At 38.7% G+C, this 24539-nt stretch overlaps 1 protein-coding gene across 5 annotated transcripts in view; it reads right to left on the bottom strand.

Moving 5' to 3' along the window:
• The window catches only part of LOC120806163 (WD repeat-containing protein 7), a 123528-nt gene that overhangs the window by 52880 nt on the left and 46109 nt on the right, over positions 1-24539 (bottom strand). For all 5 annotated transcript variants that reach the window (XM_040156978.1, XM_040156982.1, XM_040156983.1 and 2 more), the window contains 3 exons: positions 15521-15639; positions 15013-15136; positions 7452-7565 (listed from right to left, as the gene is read on the bottom strand). In XM_040156978.1, the coding sequence (XP_040012912.1) occupies positions 7452-7565; positions 15013-15136; positions 15521-15639 (357 nt within the window). The remainder of the gene's footprint in view (positions 1-7451; positions 7566-15012; positions 15137-15520; positions 15640-24539) is intronic.

The raw sequence follows: 24539 nt of genomic DNA, 5'->3' as shown, positions 1-24539 counted from the left end.
GGGTGACAAGGCTGTGTCCAGCAGGGACCTTTGACCTCCCTGGGGTCACCCTCTCCATCAGAGGCAGAGATGAGATACTCTCTCAGTTAGTGGAGGCAGTCTTCCCTCTAGTGTAGAACCACATTACTGTTCCATATTGATATGATCGGATTTTAATGATATTTTAAAGATATTTTATGTTGAACTGAAGAGCACAGCAGTTACCAGTGTTATTATTACCTTAACAACAGTCAAAAACACAAGTGAATTATACAACAAAATACCGTGAAGATATTCAGCTGACATTGAAAAGCAGCCAGTCTTTACATTTGAGAACTTTAACTAGAGAATGTTTGAATGCTTTACTTTATAAATGCCTCCAATGATTAATTGATTATAAAAACTGACTTGGTGTGATCAAGAGAGACATCTCAAATTTCAATTCAATATTAATTATTGAATTAATAATCACCAGTTGGCTGTTGAAACAAGTCATCATATATAATCTAGACCCTAAACCTTTGGACAGTTACAAATGTATTTGTTCTTCAGTCTCTGTGCTTCAGCACATACAGTATTTGAAATAAAATATTGGATACTACAATAAAGTGCCAAGTCACAGCTTTAATTTGAGTAGGTTTACCTCAATATTGAAAGACCCATGCTTGAGATATAGCCCTTTTAACACAGTGTCCAAATTGCAAGAATTCAAAAGTAATTGGACAAATGGCTACTAAATGTTTCTTGGGCAGCTATGTCTAGTTTCACTGTTAGTTCACATGTGGCTCAGAGTTGACTGAGGGTTGCCATTTAGATTGAAGTGGAGTTGTCTGTCAATATGAGGAGTAAAGAAGTGACCATGCCAGTGAAAAAGATAATAATATGGCTAAAAAAAAAAAAATCTATCAAAGAGATACCAGGTTCTGAGGTACCACAAGATGCAAAAACAGAAAGGTCAGGCTGCAATTCACAAAAACACAGAAAAAGAAACTGGTACAGTTCTGGAACTAAGTTCTACGGACTGACGGAAGAAAAATCAACTTCTGTCAATATGATAGAGGTTGGTCTTCATGGTGGTGGTTGTGTTATGGTTTGGCCATGTATGGCTGCCAAAGGAACTGGCACACTGGCATTTATTGATGATTTCACTGCTGACAGAAGCTACTGGATGAATGCAGAGGTATACAGGAGCATTCTGTGTGATCAGATTCAGTCATATACATCAAAACTCACTGGACAACACTTCATCATTCAGCAGGACAACGATTCTAAACATATGACCAAAGCAACCAAAGAGCTTTTAAGAGTGAAGAAGTGGAATATCGTCGTCTGGCTGAGTCAATTGCATGATCTCAGTCAGACTTAGCAGCAGTCCACTTGCTGAAGACCAGACTAAAGGCAGAGAGACCCCACAAGAAGCAAGAGCTGAAGGTGGCTGCAGTGAAGCTCCGGGAGAGCATCACCAGGGAAGATACAAAGTGTCTGCTGATGTCTGTGGGTCAAAGACTCCAGGATTTTTCACAAAACATTAATTATGAGGATTTTGTTTGACTACATGTGTATCTGTCCAATTACTTTGAACCCCTAACCTTTGGCCACCTTGTGTTCAAGGGGCTATATTTCCCACACAATCTACTCAAATCAAAGCACAGCACTTTAATGTAGTGTCCATTATTTTATTTCAGCAAAGAGCCTGAAGAACAAAAAACATTTAACTGCCCAAATACCGAGGGTCTACACTGTAAATAACTGGTTAGACATGGAAAAATGTTTTTGGGTCCATTGTGAAACAGAAGACATGGAGGCAGAGGTTTATTTTCTTAAGGAATGTCCAAAATGTTAAACAAAAAGATGTGATTTCAAGTCTTTACTTCCCTTCCAAAGAAGAGAATAATTTGACTCATTGGGCCTGCATTCATTCCTAACTGTTCAGTATTAGATGTTAGATTTGCATTCAGTTGTAGGGAATCCAGTTATTCCCTATGAACGAAATAATTTGTAGAATTAGTCTGGTACAGGCTAATTGGGTAAATGTCTTAGCATGTGTGGAAAATAAATTCTAAAGTGTCAATTCCATATGGACAATGCTAGTCAGGTTAGCCAATCGATATATAGCTGTCAATCAGTGTTATCAATATAGTGAGGACGAATGAAAAAAACAGTCGGGGCAGAGCCTCCAATGTTTTTCGGATCCATTGTTTAGGATCGTTATGTTTCCCAGTTAGTAACAGCAACACTGGACTAAATGTTTACATTTTTCAAAATAAAAGAGAAATTATTTCTTCTGTGTGTATTTTGTCTCACTTGCTGTACTGAAAACATACCACACCCTGATTTTTTTTTCCTGCTGTTACACCCCTTTCTCATCCCAAATCAAGTGTTAGTAAATGAAATACACTCCGAACTCTTCTGTTGTTTTTCTGATTCTGAGTTATTCTCTTTTTACCTAAGAGAGTGTGCATGTGTGTGTGAGTGAGTGAGTGAGTGAGTGAGTGAGTGAGTGAGTCAGTGTGTGAGTGAGTGAGTGAGTGAGTGAGTCAGTGTGTGTGAGTGAGTGAGTGAGTGAGTCAGTGTGTGTGAGTGAGTGAGTGAGTGAGTGAGGAGGAGGGTACAGCAGATCCTAATGACATCCCCTGACACTGCTATGGAAATAATTACGGCACACACACAGACAGGTTTATGTTTGTGCGTGTGTGTGTGTGTGTGTGTGTGTGTGTGTGTGTGTGTGTGTGTGTGTGTGTGTGTGTGTGTGTGTGTGTGTGTGCGACAGGAGAGACAGTAGACTGAGGTGATGAGTCTATCGCCGTGGTAACAGCCTGCAGCCAAGTGAATCTGTAGCTGTCGACATCTCTGTCTCTCTTCCTTTGTCCCCTCTTATCATCTCTTTTTCCCTTTTTCTTTCGTCTTGGCTTTTCTCTGCTCTGCCCTGTCATCTTTTCTGGTTTCCTCCCCTCCCATTAATTCCTCACCTCTCCTCTTATTTCTGTGTGTAGACAGGAGGGAGGATTAAAGCGACCATTAACTCCATTAATGTAGATATATACAGTAAGTGTTTCCTTGAAAAAATCTAAAACTATTGTTTAACCAAGCTTTTTTGTGATTACCTCATGAGCTCGACTGCTGTGAGGCGTCACTCTGACAACATGTCAGTCTGTCAGTATATTTTGCCTTCATTTTGATATGTCTTTTTATTAGTCAATTTATTGTTTTGCCTATAAAATATCAGAAAATAGCGGAAAATGTCCGTCACAAATTCTCAGAGCCAAAGATGACGTCTTCAAATTACAGTCCCAAAGATATTTAATTTATAATTTAAAACAGGGAAAGGCCGCAAATCCTCATATCTGAGAGGCTGGAACCAGAGAATGTTTAACATGTTTTCTTGATAAATTGCTTCTAATTATTAATCAATTATGAAAATTATTTGTTAATTTTCTGTCAATCAACTAATCGATTTATCAACCTATGTCAGCGCTCACTAATGTCAGTAAAAAAATTGAAATTGGATTGGCAGCATTCGCTCTTTCAATTTCTAAAACTTTACTCAGAAATCCTGTGTGATCATGATGTTACAGCTTTGATATCCATAAATCATTTAAGTCTCTGGGTTTTTAACCACTGGTCAGACAAAACAAGACATCTGAAGACGTCACCTAGGACTCTTAGAAGTTGTGACAGGCATTTTTCTCAATTTCATAACATTTTATAAGCTGAACAATTATTGGATTAAGTAAAAAAATATTCAATATATATAATCGACATGAAGATAACCAGTTTTTGCAGATCTAAATGTGTTATTAAACACTTCACTGTAAGTCATTGTACAACAACGTTAGTGACAAACAAAAAAATCTGGTACTTCGCTGCTGTAAAAAAATGTCTCTTTCTTAACAAATAGAGAGAAATTAATACATTAACAGAGTTAGTATCGCTGTGAACATGAAAATCTGGATCTCAGCAGCTTTAAAAGAATATGGACACAGCAGAGACAAAAACTTAACTTCATCTGTTATCACACACTATGTTAAGGAAAGCGCTGCTTGGTATTATCAAAAACTACATGGTCTCCCTACAACGACTCTAAATTAACCAGATAGGTTTCCCAGTACAACACATCCTGTTTCATGATTTTTAAAAATGGATTTAGCACAAGAGGAATTCAGGTAACTGAGACACAAAGGAAGGAGGGAAGACTGGAAGGGAGAGACAGTAACACAAAGAGCGAGAGCAAAAAAGTTTTCAAACTCAATGTGTTTTTTCCTCCACAGCAGAGACGATTCAGAGTCTGCTCTATGTTTGAGACGTCTGCTAATAGATTTAATACTGCAGAGACTGAATGAAAAAAAACACTGCTGTCAATAGGAGAAAAATGAGCTGTGAGGAATGATAAATCGTCACACACGTCTGTGATATCGACTGGTCTGAGAGAAGGATGTGGGGAGGAAGAAGGACAGGAAGAGCGTGTAAGAGCCATTATTTGTGTGTTTTCAGAATGTGTCATATTTTTGAAATAATGTAAATTTCCCTTCAGACAAATTAGTTCATTCTAATTTTATGTTCCTGTGATTTTGAGATTCATTATCTTTAATGAGATGATGATGGTCAGTATTGAGGCAGAGTTTACAGGCATGAAACTGGGGGAAGAAAAGCCACTCAAAATGTCCTCACTAGCCGCTATAGAAGAAGTACCAGGCCGATCTGCCTGTCAGTGTGTCTGTCACAATTAAACATATGGGGAAATGTCACAAAAGATAAATGGACCAGAAAAGCATGTGTACCTGTACTGCAGGTGTTTCCCGGGGAAATTAATTTCTCACTTTACCGTGTGTGTGTGAGAGAGAGACGGAGAGCATGTGTGCAAACTAAACACCAAACTGCTTTTAACACCATGCAGGTCACAGTACGGTGACATGGGTTGTGGGGCACTGATTAGAAAACGCACAAACACACACACACACGCACACGCACACTAAGATTAATCTACATTGGGAGTCACCAGAGCAAAACACCTGAATTCAGCAGCACATAAATGATAAATGACTTTTTAATGTTTCTTATATCAAACCAGATGAGGCTCCAAAGATCACTGGGGAGAAGAATTCCATCATCTTACACCACAAACACAGTCAAACCTTTTACAGCAACTTTAAGGTGGAATGTGAACAGCAGACATTTTGATGAGATGCTAAACCTTCTTACCTTGTTCCTTTTAAATGAGGGAGCAGTAGTTCTCCTCTGAGCCCCTTACACTGTCCCTAACACTAGGATCAGAGTACGTGATATTTTTGTAATTTGAGATGGTCACCGTAGGACATTAGTTGATCACAGAGTCATTAATTCTTGCCCTGACTTGGAAAAGAGACATAATATTCTTTCTGTCAGGATGTCATGAGGCTTCCCAGATCAGATTCATATACAACTATTCCATATTTCCCAGTTACATTGTAGTGGCAAAGCAATCACTGGCTGGCTTATATTCAGAGGCAACGTTTTTTTTGTTGTTGTTTTTTTTTTTTTTTTTTCTCAATGAATGAAGCCAAACATTTATTAACAGCAGCAAAGTTGCAGAGAGGTGATTGGGAAGGATGGTGGACTTCTTAAGCACAAGGCTGTCACACCAGAGGCCAGGTTCACATCCTGAGTCCTGTCTGTGGTTTAGACAAATAAAGCACTTTGGTTAAGTTTAAGGAAAGACTGTGGTCTTAGTTAAATGTAAATACACACATTGTGTCTGAAGTCACTGTGAACTTTTTCTGTATTAAACCAGACCAGGATCTTTCCCAAACCTTAACCAAGTTCTGTGAGAGTCTAAAGAGAACCATAAAACACTTTAATAATGCTGGACTCAATACAAGTGGATACTGTGATGCAAGATCAGATATTCTAGCAGAAAACAAATATGTTGTCTGTGAACATTTTACTGATATGTTAAGTATCAGAGTATTTGCGACTTGTCAAATACACAAATTAACAACATATCCTCATTATGTTAGTAGAAAGTGTAAGGAGACAGGGTTGCGTAGATTCTGCATCCTATGTCTTAAATTGAACAACTGTCGGTCCTAATACTCAAGTTTTCATTTTCAACAACTCACATCTGTTGTGTTGGGCCATTATCATGCTGATACTGTGTAGTCTGAACCCAGCAGTAAGTGTTCTGTTACCAGCAACACTTCTTTCTGCTCCAACATGGTGTTTTATATCAAGGGCAATAACAGAGAGCCACTGGAGTTCAGATAGAGACACCACAGCTGTTGCCACTATATGCCTCTCCCAGACACATTTCTTAGATTTGATTTTTTAAAAATCCAGCACAGAGTCCCTGCTCTAAAGGTTGAGCTGTCCCAGACACTTGTTCAGTTTCCAAACATGTACAATTTTCTCACAGCCAGAAACTGGATCGTGTTTGTATTTGGCTCATCCGAGACAGGAGAAGAGCAGTATCTGGCAAGAGCGCAACGAGAAACAAGGGGCCAAACTAAAATGGTGCAGCACCAATGAGGATATTAATGCCATAGGAGTCATTCCTCGAGCAGAAATAAAAGGAGATAAAAAGGAGATAAAGTGACATAATAAGACATCAAAGACGCCATAATACTGTTCACCCAGGCAAAAAGAAAAAAAAAGGAAAAAATCCTCAATACTATAGACATATACATTAATCACCGCACTTATTTATACCCATACTTTTAATGTTCTGAAATGATTTCTAGTGTGTCTACAGTGTCCTATTCTATTCCAGCTAAGTGAATATATTTTAGAAAGCTCACCTCACTGTTTGCTGCCGCTTTAACCTAATTTTCCCACGGGTATAGCAAAATTTTATCATTACATGATTAAGTACTTCATTACAGCTTCACCTCTTTCAGCTGAACATGTGCAGAGCTGGACTGGAAAACCCAGAGTTAACTGAACCAGTTAATAACCAGCTTCGTGATAATGCTTGAAGCCAGGTGAGCCAAGTTGAACTCGCTGCGTGACGCAGGCCCGAGTTCTGTCGTTTGAGCACACTCATGTCAAAATGACAACAAAAAATGTCTTGTGGTGTGAACAGCACAGAGATTCTCAGCGTGAAGTCTGCACCCTATACAGTGCTGAAGATGGACATTCAAACTGCTATTCGATGCAACGGCACAAACAACAGTGAGAGTCTGGAGTTTTGCAACATTCCATGTCATTAACGCTGCATATAGGGATCTGAACTGTGTACGTACTGTATATACAAATCCCTTGCACATGCTTGCTCATCAGTAAACAGACCTTCCTTTACAGTTAACTGCTCATAAAGAAAAGACCCAGCTATATCAATACAGACATAAACATGGACTCCTGAAGAAGAGATCTGACATCACAAATGTCAAGCACTGGATCTCTAGGAATAGTTTCTGAATGTGTTTGGAACGCCTATGTGAAACCTACAGCTCTCTCTTTAATGAAGCTTTTTTTTTTTAATGCCGTATTTGTGTCCCTACCTGCTGTGATGTCGTCATCAGTGACATCCATTTCCTCCTCGGGAGCCTTGGTCTCTACCGGCTGAGTCTCAGGAGGGGGTGGTGCTGGAGGGGAGGGCTCTGTGGTCGTCCCGGCTGAGGAGAGACAGACAGCGAGACAAATATTTCAGTTAATATTAAATATCGGAAAGTACTGTCACAGGAAACAGACTGACCACCAGGGTAATGATTGTATAGTGTGTGTGTGTGTGTGTGTGTGTGTGTTTTTGTGTGTGCGTCAAACAAGGTTTCTGTGTTGGTCCTTGTATAATCAGGCTAACTCTCCTGGTTAAGTAGCTAATAAAGGTTTATTGGGCCTCCTTGTTATGTAGAGAATTAATTGAAACACAAACACACACACAAACACCTGCTCCATTTATATTTAGTGTTTTCATTTTGCCCTTATCTCTCCATTGCCAATTAAGAGTGGCTTTTCATTAGTGGCCAGGGCTAATGAATGATGCTCCGTTAATGAATGAAGCGACTAAAGGTAACAGAGCCGATGCCTGGCTAATCTCTGAGAAAACAGCCTAATTAATGAATTACACATGTGCGCAGACACACAAACACACACATGCACAAACACACACTCCCTCCCTCCTCACTTTGTTACCCTGTGAAGAAAACAAAAACCAGCCGGAGGGCTCATTTTAGAAATGAGATGTTTTGGGTAAAAAATAAACAATAATAAATAAATAATAGTAACATAAAAATCACACGAGTTCATGAGGCTAGCCTGAGTGCAGTAAAAAACTGTAATTACGCTACGTGTAACTACATTGATTAATCCTGGTTAAAATTGTGCTCTATGTTCCAATTAACCTGCGCACAAACACTGCTGACAGCATAATGACTTTGTACAGCTTTAAATCACAAACACTGACAGAAGACCAAAACACAGCCTGGTTAGTGATTATCCATCTCAAATGTTAAGTGATAAAAACTTAATTGGACTTAATTAAAGTGTAACTGATGCTTCGCTGTGATTGGAAAAAAAGGTTGACCATTGTTTCTATAGAAAGAGAGGGCGCTCTGTCTTACTCTCTCTCACTTCAGTTGCAGTTCACATGAGCTTTATGGCCATGAATACAACAATGTTCTGTGCCAAAGCAAAACTTCAGATTAGAAATAAAGAACTGCATTAAACATACATGTGATTATACATTCACTGAGCACTGTTTAAAGTACAATATTCTGGTGCAATGTGTAATTATTACGTGCAATATGCCCATTTTACTGGTTTTATTAGTTGCATCAGTTTTTTTTTTTTTTTTTTTTTTTTAAATCGGTTTAATTGGTATTATTGTTAAATGTATGGAAAAGGTTACAATAAAGTATATTTTCTCTTTTACCACATCACATTTAGGACAAAGCATAGTATATATAATTTTATTTAAGTGACTTTAGAGGTGCTATATCTAAGTTTTCTCTGGTGGTGCTGGGGGTCGCTTGCTAAGTGCTTCAGCCATTGTTGCGTTTACAATACAAGGGGTTATAATACGCTCTCTGAGCAGTGCTATTTCTTCAGGCCAGTCTGGATGCTACAGTGACAGAGACGGTCTGGCTGGGCCAGGGCTAGCTGCTTAGCACGCTAACTTCAGTGGAAGAAAAGAAGAGATAGAAATAGAAGCAAAACAAGAGTCAACATTGGCGTTGCTTTCCACTGCTGGAGACAGCTCTTGGCGGGTAAAGGAATGAAGTTTGATGCTGAACTTGCAACGTTTCTTGTAGACTGGTAAGTAAACAGCTGTTCATGTCAACGTTGGCTATGTAGCGAGGGCAAAAACTTACCTATAGAACCTTTAGGCCTACTGAGGTGAGCCTCCATAACTTTGGCTGAACAGCGGCCACCGTGGTCAAAAGTTGCAATTACAGAATAATGTTGTATTGAATTTTCATTCATTTCCCAAGATACTCTTGAATCATTTGCTTTAATGAAATCATTATTAGGCGACCTGACTGAGCAACCCTGTCCCCTGAAAATTTCTTACATATACTAATTTGCAACAGCAAGTTTGTATTGAAAGAAATGTAATAAAGAGCTGAATTACATTTTTTAAATCAACATAATGATTAAATATTTTTAAGGTTTAAATGTTTTTCTGGGTCTCTTTAGAAAACTTAAAGCAGTTGTTTAAGATTCAGGAATTATGGTAGTCTTAAAGTTGTGTTCATTTCAATATTAAATCAAACCACAAATTTTCACAAACCTTAACCAAAGAGTTGCAGCAGCCTAAACCTGTGAATGCGGTCATGAATGCGGTCCCATCTCATTAGCAGGGTTGATATTACCCCGGATTACATTAAATGCCGACATTATTTAAATTCTGTCTTTTTACACTATCTGTACATTGCAATTATAGCATGTTTAATGTGAGGGGAAAATTACTGATTGCTGAAAATAAACTACAGTTAAGGTATGGTTAGGCAACTTAACACTTAAGATTAAGGAAAGACCATGGTTGTGGATTCAAAAAGAGACATTAAAAAACATTAATTGCAGGTCTGTGAGAGGATGCAAACTCAGGTGTCCTCAGGTGAAAGCCCGACACGCTACACAACCATCCACGACCCTAACCTCCACAACCTTCTTTTGCACCTCGCTACCTGAATGGCACACTACTTCCTCCAGTTGGAATGAATGTTGGCTTTACAAGTAAATCATGGGTTGTGAAATCATCCACTATGAATATAATTTGTGGGGATATTGTTGAAAAGCTGAGCTGTGGCTGCAGTAAGGAGAAAGTGATATCAAAGTGATAACTGTCCAGAGTTATAAAATTGTGTCCCATTATAAAACCACTGTGCAGTGCCTGGCTAATTCTGGTGTCCATGTTCTCCAGGTTCATCTTCCATTCCCACATACACTGGCCAGGCCTATAACTCAAACGTCCTGGCCAAGGGGATGACGAGGGGAGAGAGATACGGGAGCTGAGGGAGAAAAAGAGGAGAGGAAGGTGGAGGAGGGGTGGATGACAGGGGGGAGGAGGGGAGAACAGGGAGGGTGGAGACATTCTGCCCTGCTCCAAGGTCAAGCTTGTCATGTCAGCCATGACACATAGCTCCCAGCATGCCTTGTTAACCTCCAGGACCTTCTCCTCCTCTATTCTGTCTGTTGCTTGTTCTCCTCCTCTGTTTAAAACACAGCCTTCCTGTGCTTTAATTCAGTCATTCTCCTCTTTTTAAGTTTCCAGTTTTTTTTCATTTGGAGACATGGTTTCTGTTCTGTATTTGTATATTCATAATAACTGATTTAACATTTTTATTTCATGTTATTTCATATAAGATGAGACTTTTTAGGATATGTATTATTTATGAAATATTTTCAACATTTAGACACATTTTAGATATGGTTTTTTTTCTAGCTGTTTAGGGGCAGCAGGAAAACCCCCCACCTGTTCATTGTCTGTTTCTATCATGTTTCAGTTTATATTTAATTTGAATTACTTGTTTCTTGTATGTATTTTGCATTTTATGCAAGAGAGGAGAAGAGGTGAAGAAGGAACATGAGGAAAAACAGTGGAAAATAGGACAGAGATGAGAGGATGACAAGGACAGCAGAAAAGAGGAGGATGAGGAGGCACATCTTTAACAGCAGCAGTTTGAAGAGTGGAAAAAACAGGATTGGGTGATCAAGATAGAAAAACTAAAAACAGAAAAGAGAGAGAGAGGAAATTGTTACTGCTGTTCAGTGATCAAAGAAACAGCTGCTTCTCACACACAGTTTGACCCTTAAAAATGTGTGTGTTCATGCGTGTGTGAAGGTGAACAATGCTAGGGACTTTGTTTAATCAAGTGTGTGTGAATATGAGAGTGTTAAGTGTGTGTGGAGCCCCTCTCCATCCATACAGCCCCCCTAGGTTGAATCTTTTTGGCTGCCCAGCCTTGAGGCCTCTCTCTTGGGTTTTCATTGCTACGCCTCCCCCCTGCAGCTCTGGACGTCTTCCATCTCAAAGATTAAAGCGTCACGCTCTTGTTTTATTATTCGTTAGTACTGCTGTGTAGCATGTCCGGCTAGAGGACTGTCAGATATAGCTCCATGTCTCCATTCCAGTCTTCGTACTAGGCTAGGTTAACCGCGTCTTGGCTTAACACACAGACAAGAAACTATATATTATTAACATTCTCATCTCACTCTCTGAAAGAAAGCAAATAAGACTATTTCCCAAAATGCTGAACTGCTCCTTTAAGGTGAAAAGCAAGTCATTAGACACACAGCAGTGATGATAATGGAGACGGCGTGGGCAGTTTATTTCTCTCTCCCTCTGAGTGCAGGTTAACAACTCCTGTTTCCTTTGTGTTAAAGCCTTTTAAACACTTCCAGGAGAGCTGAAAGGTCAGCCATGGCCACTACTGTGTTTGTGTGTGTGTGTGTGTGTGTGTGTGTGTGTGTGTGTGTGTGTGTGTGTGTGTGTGTGTGTGTGTGTGTGTGTGTGTGTGTGTGTGTGTGTGTGTGTGTGTGTGTGTGTGTGTGTGTGTGTGAGAGAGAGTGACTAGACAACACACACTCTATGTTGTCTGGTCAGCCCCATGGTGCGACAGTGGGTCTCTGTCACAGACTCAGTGACATTTCCTAGGCACTAAAAGCTAATGGATAAATACAGGTGTCTTCCTTCAAACACTAACCACTCTACTGCTGGAGGAGTTGAGTGTGTGTGTGAGAGAGAGGGAGAGAAAGAGAGAGGGAGAGAGAGAGGGGCTCAAGGGGACTACAGAGTGCCTATTTGATGATAGTGTAAACAGTGCGAAATAAGTCCCATCACTCTACTTATGCTACACTGATCCTCCCATGTGAATGACAGCAGAGTCAGTGTGAAATGTTTTGTATTGTACAGTACAGTTTATAGTATATTATGTAGTATAATATGACAACGACATGTTTATTTTCCACAGAAAAACACAGATCCTGCTTTCTTTTCTAGCCATACTTTCTGCTGTATGAGTGCAGATTGGATTTCCCGATTACTTAACCTGCACAGTGAGAAGAGTGACACACAGGAATTTCATTCAGAGTCCCTTTGAAAAAAATGTCTTTTGAACTTGGATCATGTCCGTGTACGTTTGAAAACGTCTCTCTCTCTCTCTCTCTCTCTCTCTCTCTCTCTCAATTATAGCCTACAGTTCACTCAATTTTAAACAAAAAATAAAAATCTGGTCTCCTAAATGATTTATGGAAATGCTGAAATCTGATTATCAGATGATAAACCTCTGCTTATCAGCATTAACAAGACAACTGATGACTCTCTGTTATTACTTATTTACAGTAATGTGCTGATATTTTACAGTGTAGGTGCCATGGTGACTTTAAAGGATAGGTTCATAATTTTTAAAGTCTATCTTAAAACAATATTTATGACCCCATATGAACAATAACAAAGGTTTTACTCACTGCGATTATTTCCTCCTGGTCATACTAGATATTTATGCTTTTTCAATGGAGGAGTTGAGGGACAAAATCCACATTGCTCCTTTTGTCCAAAAATGTGTTCCAAAGTTATCTTAATCGAAATATGAGGTTTCACCAGTCTCATTTAGTCAAATCAAGTGGTATCTTCCAAAATAATGGTAATTCTAGTGTGTGTGCTTCCCTAGACAGTGTCTTCTTATTGAGCTGCAGTTGCGGGACTGTAACAAAAAGGGGCAGCCTTCTACTAAAAAGGCTCTAACTTTGGAGTTACAGACAACAGGCCATTACTGCAAGTTGAGCAAACTAGCACATATCCAAGACATCAGCAAGGTAAATATCGTTTACCCAGCCATGTTGTGCGGTCAAAAAACACTTTCACCCAACACAGTCTGCAATCAAGCCTCATCATACTCGTACCAGTGATGTCTGGAGCGGTCACATTTGCTTCATTGCCTGCTGAAAGTTCCCATGACACACAAACGTCACTATGCTTTGCTGTAGTCCCAAACCGTATATTCAGCCTTCACCATGAACCACTGCGCTAGTCGTTTTAAGATTAAGCTGCATTTTGATTGCTTTGGCGTTTCGGTGTGGACAGTAATCTTTTAATGGCATTCCACACTAGAAAACGAACTGAAAATGTTAGTGCTGATGGAAGGAATTAAAATGAAACTTGATAGATAACCAGTTTTCAAATTTATCTGTACTTACTGTGGACATGATGATGTTATGAGGGACCTTACTGAATACTGAGCAATGTAAAATTAGTGGTCATCCTCTCTGTACTGAAATAATTGTAGCCATATTTCTTTGAGAGATAAACATTTTTCGACATTCAAATCCAAACCTCTGAGCCATGCAACTGCCACTAGTGCCCGTTAGCTTCGGGACAGACCTGGAGGTTTTATACAATGCTAAGGAGAGGGTTCGGGAGAATTTTGGGACCAAAACAAAGGGTCACAAATCAGAAAAGGTTCACGCACCGTGTTTAATAAGAAGGAAATGGGTTGGATTTTGGGCTCAAAATATGTGAAAATGACATATAGGGCATTTAACAATAGACAGATCCAAGCAGAGGTTCAGGTTCAAAGGACTTCTCCAGGGGATTCAACACATTCCCCGACTCTCCTATGATATTCGAGGATTTCCAGTACCAGCAGGAATCATCTTACTGTCTGTTTCGGTCCTGCTGTGCAGCACACAGATCAAATTCAATGACCCTTTAACCTCGCTCTATCTCTCTCTCTCTATCTCTCTCTCTCTCTGTGTTCCCTCCCCCCTCCATCCTCCCTCATCCCCTGAGGTCACCAGTCCATCACTCCCACCACCTTCCCTGCCTGCGGTACTGCTGTGGTAACTCAACACTGACCAGTGCCCGTTTCCATGGCAACTGTTCCCTTGAGAAATCCCCAGCATCCTCAGCAACCACAGGGCGACTCCTGAACATACACACAGCATTTTAGAAGGCTGTTTCTAGTAAAAGAAGGTGGAGACTCACCGTTCTTCCCATCAGCAGGTCTAACTATAGAAAGAGAGAGAGACCAGGGAATATACAGAGCTGGAGACAGACAGAAAAAATGACAGCTAAGGAAAGAAAAAGGACAGAGAGAGAGGACAGAGAGATAGATATTTCCAATTTGTTCAAGTAGGTCAGTGTCTTCCTACATAGCTTGCTAGCTACCTTGTTACATCCCTGAAACACTGTGATAGAAAAAAAAGCAACAAAAATGGGCCCAACTATAGATGAGAGGGATGAGGGTGTACAGGTTGTCTTAAGTCATCTTGCAGAAATAATTCCTAAATCAGTGTTTTTCTTTGATCGACGTGAAAGACATTAAGCAAACAGCTGCTAGAAATTGCTACCACAACTGGAAGTATCGCTGGCAGGATGGATATGTCAGTCACATCTGATTAGGGCAAAAAATAACAAAGAAGCCCCGCTCCCAAACAGAAGTCAGCTAACATGGCACAAAGTCACACTGAATGAATTAAGTGAAATGAAATGGACATTCCGTCCTATTATCAGCTTAGGACTTGTACTTAGGCTCAGCTGTGCTGCCAAGTGTGAAGAACCAACAGATCCAACCATAGATTTTCTGCATTTCTTTCTGATATAAAGCAGAGTCAGGGACTTACGGGAGCTGACTGTGTCCACATACTGAGGGAGGTAGGGAGCCCACATGTCGATGGTGTCCTTGCGTCCTGATTGGCCAATCCTTCTTAACTCAGCCAACAGAAGAGCTTGTGCTGCTTCTCGCACCTAAAACCACACAGAGGGTAAAGTTGGATGATGGAGCAGAGGTTCTGATGATTATTTTATAGGCTTCTACAGAGGGTTTTCAGCTTCATCATTTTCACTTCAACATAAATTACCAGACATGGTTAATTATTTGGATGGTTAATTCTAGGTGAGGCAAATAAAATATGTAGACTGTTAACGTTTTGCAACTTTGAAGATATAATTATTGAAAACGTTGCCTCATTATGGTGATAAAAACAGTTAAGGTACAACATTACATGTCTTTCAAAACATATTTGCTGCAACAAATTCATAGTATATACTGTAACCCTAATTTTTAGGGCACTGGGTTAGCCTGAAAGACTCTGCTTGAAGCTCTGCATACGGTGTGCGTGTGGGTGTTACCTCCAGACAGCGGTCCTGCCATCTCCTCGCCAACATCTCCAGCAGAGGAGGCCTGAACTTGTCCAGGCCAAGGAGGTCAGGGAGCATCACACAGTGCATGGCTGCAAGCTGACTCCAGCCTGCACACACACACAAACATACACACACATAGAAACTGTCAGAAAAGAGTACAGGGAGGGTCAGTGGGTAAATCAATATGTAAAAAGCCTCTCATGTGCTCATACAGAAAATCTCACTGCTGTCACATAAAATCACTTTTTTTCTTTTCCTTGTAATCCTGGAGGAAAGTGGAAAAAAAGCCAAAAAAAAAAACAAAAAAGGCAAAAAAAAAAAGCCAAAAAAAAAAAAGCTGACTTTTCACGCTTTACGTGACCTTACATCTTATCTTAAAATTGCACTTGAACATACTGCAGACGTGAGACTGATATCAATCTTCTCAAGTCAGTCCCAGAAAGAAAGCAAATCAGTACATTTCCCAAAGTGCTGAACCATTTAAGAGTATTTGAATCATTATTTTTGTCAGTTTGTCAGTTTGCCCCTTCAAGCTGAAAAAAGTTTCCATATGACAGCACCGAGTTTCTCACATCCTTACACATACACATTGACATTGTACTTATACAGTCCTCACACTAACAACAGTTAAACAGAGGATGGGACTATTATTGACAGTATTATTTGCATTCTTGGTTAGAGCAAAGTTATTTCTGCTAACCAGAGTCTGAGTATGTTTGATGGTAACAACAGATATACAGAACTGCCAGGTGGACTGACAAAAGCCTCAGAACGATACCTTGGCATGATGAATTTAAGTGTGTGGAGGATTTTACTTGAAAACAGATGAAAACATTAGAAAATCTTCTGGGTTTTCAGAAGAAAATGAAATACTTTTTTTCTCAGTTGTACTATCCTGAGTCACTGATGCAGAAAACTAACATTCAAAATGTCTTGGTATCGCTTTAAAAGGGATCAAATCCAGCTGTATCAGTCTGAGCCAAAATAATGGAATATATTTATATTTTACACCAAACACCAGAGAACCAGCAGCTTTTACACATCTGTGACAAAAAAAATGGACTGAAACTCAACATAAACCAAGCACCTTATTCACATATATTGGTCCAATATATGGCTTCCAGAGAAGATGTATGTATGGTGAAATGTACTTGTGTGATGGACACCAAACGGCTTTTAAGCAGGAAAGAAATTTCGTACAAATTTCTTTGCCAGAGGCACCGTGTAAACTTACCTCCGCCATTGAAATATACAGAGGAAAACTCAAACTGTTAGGTGTATTACAAACATACTGCATTCAGAAATACTGTTTGTAGAGGTTGAAAGATTTATCGTGATGAATCTGATAAAAATCAAATATAAAATATTTTTTCAAAAATTTGAATCTGTCTTATAACCTAATTACCGAATTGTCTCAGTATTGCAATCAGACAACAAGAATCAGTCAACCTCTAGTTGCTAAATATGCATCACTGTCTTGCAGAAACCTCAAAGGTTAAGAAAACTGAATTTGAACCATTCAATGAAATTAGGTCCTTAAATCAAATTCATAATTATTCCCTTCCAACACCACTCAAATACTTATTAAACCCTGACCACTTCTTTTCTGTTCAGGCCGTTTCCTTAATATTACATGGAACAGTGAAGCAAATTCATGCCGGGGAAGAAAAGAAATCTAGTCAGCCCATCTGTTGACAGAGGAGGCTCCTCTGCTGTCATTTCTTGAGCCACTAAACAGAGGATGGGTCATACCAACATGATATGGCAGACTCTACAAGCTACAGCTGTAAGAACGTTGAGATAAAGTTGTTGTTACACAGACAGAAGTCACACTTCTTGCAATCTGCTTTCCTTGCCATACCTTAAACTTCGGTGTTTGCCTCCCTGGGTTATACAACTAGTATAAGATGATTTACTGTATACCACTAAAGTACTATTGTTAGTTTTGAAAATGAGGCTTTTAGTAAGTGTTTCAAAAAACTGTGGTTAACAATGACCCATGTACTATTTGTATGTGTCTACAGCTACAACAACTACTACTGCTAAAGCTGCTCAGCTACTACTACTAATACTGCTATTGCTACAGCTGCTGCTACTACTGCTGCGCAGAAACTACTAGTGCTACTGCTACTACTGCTGCTACTACTACTACTACTGCTACTGCTACTGCTACTGCTACTGCTACTCAGCAACTACTAGTGCTACTGCTACTACTGCTATTGCTACAGCTGCTGCTACTACTACTACTAGTGCTACTGCTACTACTGCTATTGCTACAGCTGCTGCTACTACTACTACTAGTGCTGCTACTACTACTACTCCTCAGCAACTACTACTGCTGCTACTACTACTACTACTACTACTCCTCAGCAACTACTACTGCTGCTACTACTACTACTACTACTACTCCTCAGCAACTACTACTGCTGCTACTACTACTACTACTACTACTACTCCTCAGCAACTACTACTGCTGCTACTACTACTACTACTACTACTCCTCAGCAACTACTAGTGCTGCTACTACTACTACTACTACTACTACTACTACTACTCCTCAGCAACTACTAGTGCTGCTACTACTACTACTACTCAGCAACTACTAGTGCTACTACTACTACTACTGCTACTACTACTCAGCAACTACTACTGCTACTACTACTACTACTACTCAGCAACTACTACTGCTACTACTGCTACTACTACTGCTACTACTGCTACTACTACTGCTACTACTGCTACTACTACTGCTACTACTGCTACTACTACTACTACTACTCAGCAACTACTAGTGCTGCTACTGCTGCTGCTGCTACTCCTACTAATGCTACTGCTACTACTACTACTGCTACTACTACTACTACTGCTCCTCAGATACTGCTTAGCTACTACTAAGCTACTAATACTACTACTACAACTACTACACTTCTACTACCACCACTACTTCTACTACTACTACTACTACAACTGCTGCTGCTTATAATTAAAAAGTACTGTTGTTGCGGACTACATATTTTATAGCTGCTGCTGCTACTACTAATAATTATTTATTTTTATTTTATTATTTATTTAACCTTTACTTAAAACAGGTGAGTTCCATTGAGGTTGAAAATCACTTTTACTAGGAAGAACCGGGCAAAACAAAAGCAAAAATATTTGCAGTCATAACAATACAAAATCAGGCACCGGATAAAACAATACTTTAACCAGGTAGTGCTGCCAAAACCAGGCTAAAAGTGAGCTAAGAACAGCTGTTGTTGACAACAACTTTTAACGATGCAATCAGTTACCATAAAAAATTAATATGTCTTGAATTTGAAGATAATAGATTGAACTACTGTATTACAACAAAGTTGTCTTCCCATCATTCATGCTGCTACTAACAACTATTCCTGAGAACATATAGAGCTGCTGTTGCTACTGCTGCTGATCCTACTTCAACTGCTACTGCTAATAACAACAACAACAGTAAAAAATAATTATCATTATTATGATGATGATGATAATAATAATAATAATAACAATAATAACTGGGTTTCTGCAGGGCAGTGTTTTGGGAATAAATATAGTAATATAAACTTTGTTGACATATTTGCTAACCCTACAGAAAACTAAAGGTTATTTTTGTTCTAAAAATATTCCTACATTTAATGGGAAAGAGTGAGCCTCTGTGTGCATGCTTGCTGTTTTCTGTTACAGAACTAAATATAAACAATCCTGACCCGCTCTGTTTTAGTCACTGAAGATTGGAAGGTTATAAACGTTGAAAGGCATTTGATTTGCCTATACAAACCACAAATGTGGAACTGTTTTAATAATTTAATAGTGCATTCATTGTATGGGTAGATGGGGCAGCATGCCTCCATAGTAAAAGCCAACATCCTGTTTAAAAAAAAAACAGTTATCATAGCTGTTTAAAAAGAAAAAAACAGGATTAGGCTCTGAGTGGGATACCAGAAGGATTCAAACTATAACTTATGAAAAAGGCACTTTAGTTTAAGTTCATTTAATGGATTTGATCCATTTAAATTGTTATTGTGGTGACACACTCCCCATTCCATCAGGCGGAAATAGCAAGCATGCAAACAGTGAGCATTGAGACACTGAAACATCAGGACACATGGACAGTCAGACACAGGTAGACAGAGAGACAGACAGAAAAACAGGTCAGGACTGCAAAATACTGCCAACAACTGAAAAAAGACAAAAGACCAGGGCACAAGGACTGTGGTCAATGCACTCTCAAATGCATCAGTTCCAATCATTAGTCTACTTGTTTGCAGATGACAAAGCTGTTTGTCTCTCCAAATTTTGCTGCACTAGGAAACACGTTCTGGGTGCCTGCAATTTTCATTAAACAGTTCCAACAGCCTGTTGCTTGTGGAGGATTTTGTTATGATTGTTATAAATTGAAAATTGCACATAAATAACATCTTGAAGACAACAGCTCTAGAGAGAGGATTGTTGGGTATTTTTCTTGTGCTTGTTCTACTACTAGATTATGTTATCAATAATTTGCTACCATTCATTCAATTTTTCCACAACTTTTTATTTTTTAATGCATCTGTGATTAAGAAAACTTGCTAGCTCTTGCAAATATGGAAGGATTGGATTAATTTCCAATGACCAAGTCACGTAGATTGTACTTTAAAAACAACTGACCATTTCCTGTGCCAAGTGTTTCGCAGCATTCAAATTTGGATACATAAGACTATCAGTTTCTTTAACTGACTGGATTGAAAGTGGATTGAAATCAGCTACGACAGACTGACATATAAACAGATAGACAGCGCTGTAGACGAAAACAAGGACAAAGAGACTGTAAAAAACTGGGGCAAGAAACCTGTGATGAAAACCTAACATTGGCTGCAGGGAAAAACAAGTCTGATGCAAGAGAAGAGAGATGAGGTGATGAGACCCGAGGAGAAAAAAGGGGAAAAAAGTGGGAAGATGAATAACTGATGGAGTGAAGAGAGGGGAGGTGAATAAAGAGAGAATGAAGTCTAGAGAACAAGGACAAAACTGAAATAGGAATGGACATTGAAAAAAAAAAAAATCTATCTATCTATATTTATATCTATATATCTATATATATCTATATATCTATATATCTATATATATATATATATATATATATATATATATATATGAGAAGAAACAAACAAAGACAGAAGGAAGGATGGAAGGAAAGAAGATCTAAGAAACAGAAGACCTCAAAAGACAGATAAGTGACTGGAAAAAAGATTAAGGCTGCGTTGTTTCCTACTGTTCCCTACGTTGTACCCGTCAGTTCAGTCTGTACCTTCGTTGACTGAGAGGATGTTATGAGAAGCTGGGCCGGGGCTTGGGGAACCAGGGGCCCCCTGAGGAAGGCCCCCAGGGGCCCCCAGAGCCCCAGCAGTAGTAGCAGTGCTGGTGTTGGCTGCAGCAGCTACAGCAGCTTGTAAAGGAAGAGAAGGAGAGAAATAGTCAAGAGGGAAAGAACAGGTTAGGAAGATACGAACATGAACAATACCAAACAGAGAAAGGGGACAAGCAGTCAGGCAGCAGGAAAGAAGTAAATGTATTAACAACAAACAACAACAGAGAAAAAAATACACATATACAAAAGAGAGTGAAAAAGAAACCATCACATGAAAAAAAATAAAAAGTTAATTGTATATGAAATTAGTTTTACATTAATGGCATTTATGTTGGGTTTACATCAAACCTGATAAGTCCTACTCCAAAATAAGCAGGTATAATATGGGTACATTTAAACTGTCTTTGTGAAAAATAATAAAAATCTATAACCTTCCAAGCCCTGGCCTCAACCCAGGACAAGAACACTGACATTGGATGATTCTGCAAAACCCTGGATTACATTCAGTGACAACATTTTTATACTTCAATGCCAAAGTTTTAAAATTCTTTCAAGATCTGCACATGGCAACTATTGTGAGGTCAAAGTTTCGGGACAATAGTGGTTATGACAAATAAACCATGTTTGAGATATAGGTAAGATTAGGGAAAGATCATGGTTATGGTTAAAAAATGCACAAAGTAACTGCAGGTCTTTGACAGGACACGACCTGCCGTCTCAAAGTCAGACAAACTACATGAACATCCACCACTCTGATCTCCACACCCTTACTTTATACCCCTCTATGTAAGGAACATACATATTTCATGAGGTGAATCATCCATTATGAACATAATTCTTTCAGACACTTGGCTGTAGGACTATCAAATATCAAAGGAATACAGCATATGATTTAATTCTAATGCGTGTCATCTTCTAATGTTAGCAATTAGCTATGTCAGATTTCCCTTAACTTTCCTTGCTAGCACATGCGGCTGACAATTTTATAGTTAGTATGATGTTATCATGTTAATGATTCAAAAAATTAAAACTATACAAGCTACTTGCTTTTTCATACAAAGTAACCCCTTTCACTTTGTAAACATGTATATAACAGTAAACAAATGATAATAGCACTAAGCAGTAGCTACTGACATTATCAAGCTTTTTCATAAAGAATGGAATGTTGGCACAGTAGTAATGATTTTACTGTGACATCTTAATTTCACACATACTATATTCTCATGTAGTGTAAAGGTGCTATATATACGTTTTTGCTATTGATTCATAGCAAATGTTAGCATTAACAACTGTTTACTAAGCAAAAACTTCAGCAATGTTGCATTTACAAGACAAAGGTTAGAATACGCCATCTGGGCAGCGCTACTTCTTCATCTTCACATGTTGGGGCAGACTAGTGGCTATAGTGACTTACTATCACAAAGTGGAATTACAAGACGGGGTGGGCCGGGGCTAGCTGGTTGGCACACTAACTTCAGTAGAACCAAAGAGGAAGCAAAAGAGGAGTTAACATTGCCGTTGCTTTTCACCGCTGGAGACAGCTCTTGGCGGGTAAAGTTATCAGGTTTGATGCTGAACTCGCAATGTTTCTTCTAGACTGGTAAGTAAACAGCTGTTAGTGCTAACGTTGGCTATGTAGCGATAGCAAAGACTTACATATAGCAACTTTAAGCAAAAAAATCTAAAACATACTGCTCAGCTCATAACCTGATCCAATTCTCAAATTTTTAATACGTCTGGAAAACGAAAACCAGAAGTAGCGACAGAGCCTTGCTATGCAGAGAAAAGTTACATACAAAGTTACAAAAAGAGATGTTCATAAAAAGGCACATAAATGTCAAAATAAAATACCAGTGAAATAAAGATCACACTTTATTTTCCAGCAACAACTTAGTAAAGAGACGAAAAATCAGCTGTTAGTCTGGAGATGAAAGACCAACTACACACAAACAAACCAAATCTGACAAAAATCCCGGACCACGATACAAAGGTTTCAGACTGTGGCACTAGCATTTTATTACCATGTTTTCATTAGATAAAAATTTGGATGGAGAACATAAATTTATAAAAATCTAAACAGGATGAATTACATGTCTGTAGAAACGAACAACCTTCAGGTAAAAATATTATATGCTCTTTCAAATTACCATAAGAAGACAGATTTGATGTTTCTTTATGTTAGGGCCAAAAACCAAAAACCGTTATAATGTAGAGATCAAATGATTAAGTATGATGTTTCAGATTTGAACACTCCCTTGTCACTAACACACTTCTCATTAAGGGTATTTGACAATGAAAGAAAGAAAGCCCAGCTTTTCTCACAAAAGGTAAAATCATAATGTTTAAAACAAGTGAGATACATAACTAATGACATTTTTATGTTTTTTTTTTTTTATAGTAATAGGTAGTGCCTACCCTTACTTTTCACACAGAACCAACAAAGCAGCAAAATGCAACAGGTACCTTTTAAAAACACTCAATAAAAGTACCACAGAAAAAACATGTAGCACAGAGATAACAGAGAAAACAGTTATGGCAACATTACATCTGTTGGTGGTAAGAAAGAGAGAAAGAGAGGAATAGTGAAAGATGTGCACATGTACAAAGGAGAGATTGAATGAAAGTACAGTGAAAGAAACACTCAAGACAAAGCGGTGTTTATGAACAGCAACAACTGAAGCCATGCAGTCAATGACAGTGAGTGTGAAGATGACAAGATTGACAGGAATAAAAAGAAGAGGAGAGAAACAGATAAGGGGTAAGAAAGAAATCAGAAAGAAAGACAGAAGATGAGAGCAATCAACAGCAGTTTGCTAACACTGCTGCAGAAAAACTAACGAATTTCAAATGAAAATTCGCTGTATGAGGAGGTTAGATATAATTTCATCATCTTATATCATACATCATTTACTTTAGTTAGTGGGCCAGTGGCTGAGGCTTGCAGGATGGTGCCCTGTGGAAAAGGCTTAGATGTTGGTGGTCATATCATAAAATAATCTTAGAGGCACAAGATATTTCAGTATTCATATCTAACCTGAGGATTCAGTGGCCACAAATGGTAAAACCAAAGAATCTAAATATAATGTACTCTGTTAGTGTAGGTACAGTAGTTAAACAAGTCATCACAGGATCCTCATGAGTTTGGCTCTAATTAATGCACCTAAATATTGACAAATTTGGGGAGCTCTACAAAATCATAATAGTGAAAAATTTTAGATCTTAATCCAAAATTCAAAAGTCAAAAACTGTCCAAAACCACCAAGATGTATAAAGAGCACACCCATTATTTCCCTTTTACTTCTTTTAGTATGTAAACAATTCCTTGCTAAACTTTTATAGCTTTTTACTTGGCCCGAGTCCAAGCATGCTGCTGTTGAAGCAGTTGAGTTTAGTCCCAAGTCTAGGTTCGAGCTCAATTCTTTTAACCCTGGAAAAAAAAAAAAAATCTGCAGTGCAACTGAAACAAATAATTAAACTATTTAAAATCTGTTCAAATGTAAAGAAACTGAATATTTTGAAATCAGATGTACTAATTTCATTAAAAGAAATTGTTGAGTGTATCTTTAGGTCTGCAGCTCTTTTTAGTACATTTACTATTGAAGGAGGTCAAACCGGCTTTATCAAAGTCATTTTTTAAATATCAGT

The sequence above is a fragment of the Xiphias gladius genome, chromosome 20 (genome assembly GCF_016859285.1).
Source record: "Xiphias gladius isolate SHS-SW01 ecotype Sanya breed wild chromosome 20, ASM1685928v1, whole genome shotgun sequence".
NCBI lineage: Eukaryota > Metazoa > Chordata > Actinopteri > Istiophoriformes > Xiphiidae > Xiphias > Xiphias gladius.
Note: the sequence above shows the minus strand (reverse complement) of the source record. Positions and strands in the feature narration are given on the sequence as shown.